This window comes from Rosa rugosa, chromosome 3 (assembly GCF_958449725.1).
Source record: "Rosa rugosa chromosome 3, drRosRugo1.1, whole genome shotgun sequence".
Lineage (NCBI taxonomy): Eukaryota > Viridiplantae > Streptophyta > Magnoliopsida > Rosales > Rosaceae > Rosa > Rosa rugosa.
In genome coordinates, this window is record NC_084822.1 from 48,952,248 (window position 1) to 48,960,400 (window position 8,153).

An 8,153-nucleotide genomic window follows, 5' to 3' on the forward strand; every position below is an offset into this window, starting at 1 on the left:
TTCCATTTTTCTAGGAGCTTTGACTCGCTTCGCCGATAAGCGCTTCATTGGCGATGTTTGAATAGCTTTAACCTCTGTCTTACTCTTATTCTTTACGTCTTTTGGCCTACCCTCTTTTTGGGATCCTCATATACTAGCTTCACAGCAAACAAACCCATAGACACATCATAAAGATTGGTCATACCAACAGAAAGGCTAAGCCTCAGCTTATTCGGTGACACCCCATCCTCCTCTGTTTTGTTCCTACGCACCTCACAACTCTACATAACTGTCGGGGCCGCCATTGCCTTCTCCACTTGTCCACCAGCCTCATTCACCACGATCAGACCAGTTGTAGTCTCCGTCTTTCTCAACTGGCTCATTTCCATCCTCAACCTCCATCGCCATTGGTCCACTCCCACCGGCCTTATGTCCTGCCTCATCCTTCACTGTCGTCATCGGTTGGAGATTTATCTCCCTCCGGGGCTTAGGTTTTGCAGCAGGCAAAAACCTATCCAAACCAGTTGCCACCGATGAAGACGACTGTTCCCCAAAAACCAGGGATGCACATGCAGTTGGTGTCTCATCTACCCTGGTCAGAACACGCTCCAAATTCCTTCGCGCATGGATCATCTTAACTCTCAGAACTTCTGACAACTGTGGCCTAAAGCACGGCATACTAACAAGGGTTAGGAAGCCGTAATCCCTACACCTTCCATAGAGATTTTCAAAGAACAAGTCCAGGTCCACATCAATGCTGTCTTCCATCGTGAAGCTTTGGTGAAATATCACCGGTTGCATCAAATCCACTTCAACCCGGATTCAGATTCAACCTGCGTCGAACTCCATCTTATCATTTTGAATGTAATGTCCCATTACACTCCTCACTCGTTGTATGCACTGATCTAGTGTGGAAATCAGGTGGAAGTTCACGTACCTTGATCCAGAAAGCTAAAGAAGATAGGGGAACACCATTGATAGGTCTGACTCCATCATAGGGTGCGAGCACTACAGGGGCACGATTCGAAGGATCCGGTTACGATTTGATGGGTCTTACAAGGTAAACAAAAGCCGATCATCATGTTCCTGCATAGTATAGTGACCATTGAGTCACCAGGCCTACCGAAACATTACCATGAACGAGTGCTTGTTAAAGGCTCGAGTAGTCAGTAGATTTCCTACCAAATACGTATATGACCTTCACATCCTCTCATCCTCCGGTGGTTGAAGATCCACTAGCTTCCGTGCATCTGCCAATCCAAGTGATGCGGCCAGGCGCATTACCATCTCATCCACAAATTCCATCTCTATCATACTCACGAGAAAAATTAGAGTTTTGTAAGCTAGAATTTTCCTCTCTCATAATTGTTCTGTCTACGCTCTCGCAGTTAGGGCTTCGATGTTATTATATCACACAAAACATGATGTTAAAGATTAGAACAATATATTAAATGTTAAAGAACAATATATTATACCTGAAGCCTTAAATATTATTTCTATCCTGAAGTCTTTCATTAGCATAATGTTCGACATCTCAATATATTAAGGGTTCTTGACCCAAAGCACCAAAATAAGCCAAAATTATCTCACTCACCCCAGCAACAAATTTTTGTTCTCACCTACCTAATTTAGTAGCAAATGACCATTTTGCCCTTAACTTAATCAAGAAATTAAGTCATGCCACTCTCTCTCTCTCTCTCGCATCCCTCTGGCAGATCGATCCCTTTGTCACCGTTGTCCTCGAGAAGCCGGAGTGGAGGAGGCCGGGGTATGTTGCTTTCTCACGGCGAGGGGAAGGCCGAGACCCGTTTTGGAGTGACGAAAGACCCGACCAGTCTCCCATATCTGGCCGCGGAGCGACGATGGACCACCAGCGTTGGAACCGGCTTGACGTCGTCGACGTCTCAGTGGTGTTGGTTTTCCATGAAAAGCTACGGTGATGGAGAATCGAATAAGAGAAGGTGACGACTTTTCCGATCGGGTTTTCCGATTCCTGCCGTTTCCCGGCATTTCACCGGTAGCCGAAGCTTCCTCTTGACGTCATGGACCTCTCTGTGCTCTTCTTTTGTTCAAACAACGACCGACGACGTAGGAATGAAGCTCGAACGCTGCAATGGTTTTCCGACAGTTTCTGCGTAATTTCCGGCTACGTTTAGTTTCAATCGTATAATAGTTGCTTTATTTGTCTAGTTGCACATGATGATATACATGAATTCGAGTTTTAGTCAAGATTGAAGAACTAAAATTTTAGGGTATGCTGACTATTTCAGGTTGGTTGTGCTTGGCTGCAATTTTGAGGGCAATGGTAGGTTTATTGGAATTTACATGCAAACAAAGATGAAAAGCAAACCTCAGCTTTTGGTTTTTTTTTTTTTTTCGATGGCAAACCTCTGCTTTTGGTTGGATATTGATTTGGACATTTTGGAGTACTGACAGAGAGAAAATGGGGGCTTTAGTCAACATTTTGGTTGCATGGTATTACAAATTTATCTTTTTGTAACAAAAAAAGAAAAGAAAAGAAAATGAGGGCAGAAGGCTAGAAAGAAAGAAAAAAAAAATTGTTCTATTGGGGGGTAATAGACGTTTTGAATTGATGTAATCTTTTTTTTTTCTTTAATCAAAGTTTTATTTGTCTAATTTTAGGAAGATTAGTTCATATTATTGTGACCGAAAGTTCTAGTGGGGGCAATAAATATTTCCGGCGACCTATGAGATCTCCGAAAACCTCTTTGAGGACATCCAACGAGGTTTTCAAAAAAGTCCGGTGGGGCGGCGGCCGGTGACCGGAATCCCGCGGCAGGTGACCGGATTCGGGCGAAAGTTGGTCGGAATCCGATGACCGGTGATCAGAATCCGGCGGCCGGTGACGGGGCTCTTGCGAAGTCTCCTATGTTTTTTTTTTTCTCTCTCTCTCTCTCTCTTTAAATAACAAAGGGTTGATGGGTAAAATTCTTAATGGGGTATTAGGAAGTCTGTTTTGGGTAAGGGTTATCTAATGGGGTAAGTGAGAAAAAAATCTCTAGAAATAGGGTAAATGGACAAAAACCCATATATTAAAGAAGAATATTGTATGTACCAAACTTATTAATTACATAGCTAATTAAATCTCTCATTAAGATTAAATCCCAATTATTTCGGTGAGAGTCATGAATGAAGTTCTTCTACCTATATGAAACTATAACTTTATATCACGCATACATGTGGGTTCATAGGATTAAGTTAGGTATAGTGGGAAAGAAAGAAGAAAAATGGCAGACAGAGAAAAAGAAATTTGTGTTCATGCAAGAAGAAAAATGGCAGACAGAGAAAAAGAAATTTGTGTTCATGCAATTACTAATTTATCAAATACCGTATGGAAAGAGTAAAGAATTTGGTATAAGATACGAATACTAGTTTCATACGTAAAAGTAAAACTCATCGATCCCATTCCCATCCATGTGCGTTGCAGGGTGGGCCAACTCTCCAATCTCCAAACCTCACCTTAAAAATTCTGAATCACTTGTTTAAAAAGCTACTTATAACAACTACTTTGGCTGCCAGTTGAAGCAGCTCGATCACCAAAAAGTGAGGTAAAATAAAAGTGCGGAGCTTGAGTTTGTATACTTGTATAGCGGTTAAAAGTAGGACCAGCTCTGCGAGTCTTTAACTTAAATTGCTACGCTTTCCCTTTCTTGCACTGGTATTACTGGTGTGCGATCAACTCTCTGCAAACCGAAGCAAACCCAACAAAACGAACCCAGATAAATACCGGAGTGTCCCTTGTAAGCTTTCCTTACATGGAAATTTGAAACTGACCCGGAGAAGCCATTAGACCCTGTAAAAAGCACAATGCTTCAAGTTGGGTATGGTGGGGGAGAAGCTGAGATGGATAAGGGACGTTCTGTTGTCGTGGGAGTGAAGCTGGACTCCAAGAGCAGAGAGCTGCTGACGTGGGCTCTCGTCAAGGTGGCTGATCCCGGTGACTCTGTTATTGCTCTTCACGTTCTTGGTAAAAATGGTGTGTGAAGTTTTGGCCTTTTGTTTAGAATTTGTGTTTTTTTTTTTTCTTCTGGGTTTAAGTAGGAACTGACTGGTTTTGGTGAGATGGGTTTTGTGTGTAGAAATTGTGGATCGAGATGGGAAGTCGTCGCTTCTATCACTCGTCAAAGCTTTTGACTCTGTTCTTGCTGTGTATGAAGGCTTCTGTAATTTGAAGCAGGTTCGTTTTCCATCAGATTCTTGTTGTGGAAATTTGGGATTTAGCTGTCCTTTTATGGTGTTTTGTCATATTCTCTGGTTCTTTGCTGAAAAAATGAACGGTTCAACCAGAGCTAAGTTTTTTTGTTTTTTTGTTTTTTTTTTAACTTTTTTTGTTTTTTCACAAATTGATAAGTTGAGACCTTTTAAGCCCTGTTCTTGACATTTGGTATTGGTCTCATTGCATTGGAGAGTTTGATGGTCAAGCTTAATTGTTTCAAAAGTTTTAGTCTTTCCTAAGTTTTGTTTCAAGTTTTTTCATGATTGAAAATTTGGGATAATTTGGTTCATGTTATACAGGTGGATCTCAAGCTTAAAATTTGCAGAGGAACATCAATAAAGAAGATTCTAGTCCGGGAAGCGAAATCTTATAATGCATGCAAATTTATAGTGGGAACTGCTCAGAGCCACCATAAAATCCGGTCATCCACCACCGTGGCCAAGTACTGTGCTAAGAAACTGTCAAAGGATTGTGGGATACTTGCTGTAAATAACGGGAAAGTTGTGTTTAACAGGGAGGGCTCTCAATCAAGTTGTGACTCTCAAGGTAATTTAATTTCTCCAATCAATTTTTGGTGCTTTTTTTTTTTTTTTTTTTTTTTTGAAACGGATTTTTGGTGCTTTCTTTAATTCTTCTTGATTTTTAGTTATGGTGTGATCTTAATGTAGTACTTGTTTGCAGGAAGTGGAGAGCATCGCCAAAATGGTATGCTCAGTGCATTTCACAGATCACTGCATAAGTCTTCGAAAGTACTAAATGAAGGCAGTGACAATCTGGCCTCAAAGAAAGCAAATGATCAGGTCAATTGTAAGAAAATGGAGCAGACATTAGCTAAAATCTTTTTCGAATGTACAGACACGGTTGAGAAACAGAAATGCTCGGTTTGTTCACGGCCCTCTGTGGATAATTCTAGTCACCAATCTGCTGAAGACTCTTCTGCTGAGGATGGTGAAGATAAATCCATGGCTATAGTGCCTGTACAAAGAGAAGAGGCAGAAACAGCAGGTTCAATTACTATGTTGATCAAAGAATTACCTGAAGCAAGACCTGGTTGGCCACTGCTTCGTCGTGCTGTGTTACCAGACCCTTCGGAGAGGTCTATGGTTCGGAAGATCTCGGTGGTTCAGTGGGCAATGCAATTGCCTAGTCGGCGTCATAGACAAAATAGTTGTGATCCAGGGGAAGATCAACCTTCTAGTTTGGATGGAGAAACTGGTGCAATTGTTCCGGTGGATAGTGAGGCAATGACTGCCCCATCTTCACCTGATCACTATTCAAAAGGCTTGCCTAGAGAATTGGAGGGTCTGCATGAGAAGTACTCATCTACTTGCAGATTGTTCAATTACCAGGAACTTCAGTCAGCAACATCATATTTCTTGGCTGGTATGTTGTCCGCACAATTTTATATCTCAAAAGTCAAACGTCCTATTTTTTTCTTCATGTTTTGTTTACTGAAAAAATATTTTCTTCTTCAATACCAGAAAATCTGATTGGGAGAGGCGGTAGTAGTCAAGTTTATAAAGGCTGCCTTCCTGATGCCAAGGAACTTGCTGTTAAAATCTTAAAACCATCTGAAGATGTATTGAAGGAGTTTGTTCTGGAAATAGAGATTATCACTACCTTAAATCACAAGAACATTATTTCCCTTCTGGGGTTCTGTTTTGAGGATAACAATCTTCTCTTGGTTTATGATTTCTTATCAAGAGGAAGCCTCGAGGAGAATCTCCATGGTACTTAACTATGTCTTTTTCTGGTTGAGGGGTTGTGTTTATGTCTGAACTCGAGCCTAATTTTGATTTTTTTTTTAACACCTTTTTAGGAAGTAAGAAAGATCCAAATGCATTTGGTTGGAATGAGAGATATAAGGTAGCTGTGGGCGTAGCTGAGGCCTTGGATTATCTGCACAGTGGCAGTGCTCAACCAGTAATCCACAGGGATGTTAAATCATCCAATATACTGTTATCTGATGATTTTGAGCCACAGGTAGCATGCTAATTAACTTTTGTTGTTTTGAAGTAGCTTTGTTTTTTTACTTTGAAGTTGTCAGTGTTCATACTAATTCTACATGGCTTTTTCAGCTCTCTGATTTTGGACTGGCTAAGTGGGCACCAACCTCCTCATCACATATAACATGCACTGATGTTGCAGGCACATTTGGGTTTGTACCTTTCAAAGCTGTAGCTTTTATCATCTCATATCCATAGCTTGTTTGTTTTTAACAAAGTGAACAGTGATTATGATCTACTGATAACTAATAGCATTGCTTGTTGCTGCAGATACTTGGCTCCTGAGTACTTTATGTATGGCAAAGTAAACGAGAAGATTGACGTGTATGCATTTGGTGTTGTACTCCTTGAACTTCTTTCAGGAAGAAAACCTATAAGCAGTGATTATCCGAAAGGCCATGAGAGCCTAGTCATGTGGGTATGTCTTCTTTTTCCCTAAGGTTTTACTCCATTTACCTCTTCATGTCGTCTCATGAAGGAAGATTAATTGAATAATTGGAACTTGCATCTTGTCCAGGCTAAGCCAATTTTAAATGGTGGGAAGGTGGCCCAACTATTAGATCCGAGCTTGGGAAAGTACGACCAAGTCCAAGTGGAGAGAATGGTTTTAGCAGCTACTCTTTGTATCAGACATGCCCCAAGAGCAAGGCCCCAAATGAGTTCTGTAAGTTGGATGTGATCTTTTAAGTAGCTTCCCTCAGTATATAGCATACAACTTCCAGTTCTTGATAGCATAAAATCCCACATCTGTAACCAACTTGAACAAAATGTACTGTTTGTCATTCTATTGAACACGTACAGGTTGTGAAGCTCCTTCAAGGTGATGCAGAAATGATTAAGTGGGCAAGGCTACAAGTCCATGCTTGGGAGGAATCTGATCTCCATGACGATGAGCCCTGTCCACGTTCGAATCTGCAGTCTCACCTTAACCTTGCACTGCTTGATGTGGAGGATGACTCGCTCTCCATGAGCAGCATTGAGCAAACTGTCTCCTTAGAGGACTACCTCAAAGGCCGGTGGAGCCGCTCATCAAGCTTTGACTAACAATTTCACCCGCATAATGCTATTATGCTAGCAATGGCACTTCCCTGTTGTGTGATTAATTTGTATAGTGAACCCCTCCAAGAAAAAGAAAAAAAGAAAAACAGTGGCTTTCACATATTGCATTAGAGGTTGGCGTATAGAAGGGTTTAGGATGAGAGGTTGTTTGTGTGTGCCCTCCTCCTTCTCTCAGTCATAAACTGGTCCTTATTAATTGGGCTGGTTTTCTTTACCCCCTTTTCTGTTCTGTCTAATTGGTTTCAGTTTTCTTCTTGGTCTCAATTAGGCCAAGAGTTGGATTGTAATGTTGAAAGAAGAATGTGTTGTGATTCTTGATGGTTTTACCAGAGTGAGCACAAGTTTATAAGACTAATAAGAGAAACTCTAGTCGTTCAATTGTTTTGGATTCAAAGTTTGACGACATTTTTTTTTTTTTGACTTTGTCAAGGGGAATCTAAAAGCTTTCTAGGCTCAAGATAAACCCCTTCGACAGCATGCGAAATGCTCCAACTGTGCATTGCAGCACAGTGCCTGGCCACTTTGACAGCTTCCGGGTTCGAACAAAGTTTGACGACATAATTCTAGCCTACCAGGGGCTAAAATGGTTTCGCAAGAACATGTCAATTCACAATGCAAAGTCGATCATTATTCTCCATCCAATGGGTTGTTCTATAATGCTCCGGATCCGTTGAGCTATTGGATTAGCTTAATGTATGTGGCGCACTGAAAACAATGACTCGTTGAACAGTTCCGGAACTGCACATAATTTTCACTACCCAACAACAACTCAAGAACTCTAGAATATTGGCCATTCAACTAGCTAATAAACAATCCCGTGGAAATTTGCTTTATTAGTTTGGTTTATCCCCCAAATCTTTTGTTTGGTTAGA

The 8,153-nt window shown here is 41.1% G+C and overlaps 1 protein-coding gene across 1 annotated transcript; it reads left to right on the forward strand.

Moving 5' to 3' along the window:
• The first annotated feature begins 3,512 nt into the window (after positions 1-3,512).
• On the forward strand, positions 3,513-7,659 carry LOC133738623 (protein kinase STUNTED). Its single transcript, XM_062166198.1, has 10 exons — positions 3,513-3,976; positions 4,080-4,177; positions 4,516-4,762; positions 4,898-5,599; positions 5,698-5,946; positions 6,036-6,199; positions 6,295-6,374; positions 6,493-6,640; positions 6,740-6,886; positions 7,024-7,659. The coding sequence occupies exons 1-10, from the start codon at positions 3,808-3,810 to the stop codon at positions 7,264-7,266; spliced, it is 2,247 nt and encodes a 748-aa protein (XP_062022182.1). The 5' UTR covers positions 3,513-3,807; the 3' UTR covers positions 7,267-7,659.
• Positions 7,660-8,153: the final 494 nt, after the last annotated feature.

Bases quoted from the DNA above. Each gene is read 5' to 3' on its own strand.
- LOC133738623 (XM_062166198.1), top strand. From the start codon at position 3,808: ATGCTTCAAGTTGGGTATGGTGGGGGAGAAGCTGAGATGGATAAGGGA. The intron at 5,600-5,697 runs GTATGTTGTCCG...CTTCAATACCAG, and splicing joins AACATCATATTTCTTGGCTG to AAAATCTGATTGGGAGAGGC. The intron at 5,947-6,035 runs GTACTTAACTAT...ACACCTTTTTAG, and splicing joins CCTCGAGGAGAATCTCCATG to GAAGTAAGAAAGATCCAAAT.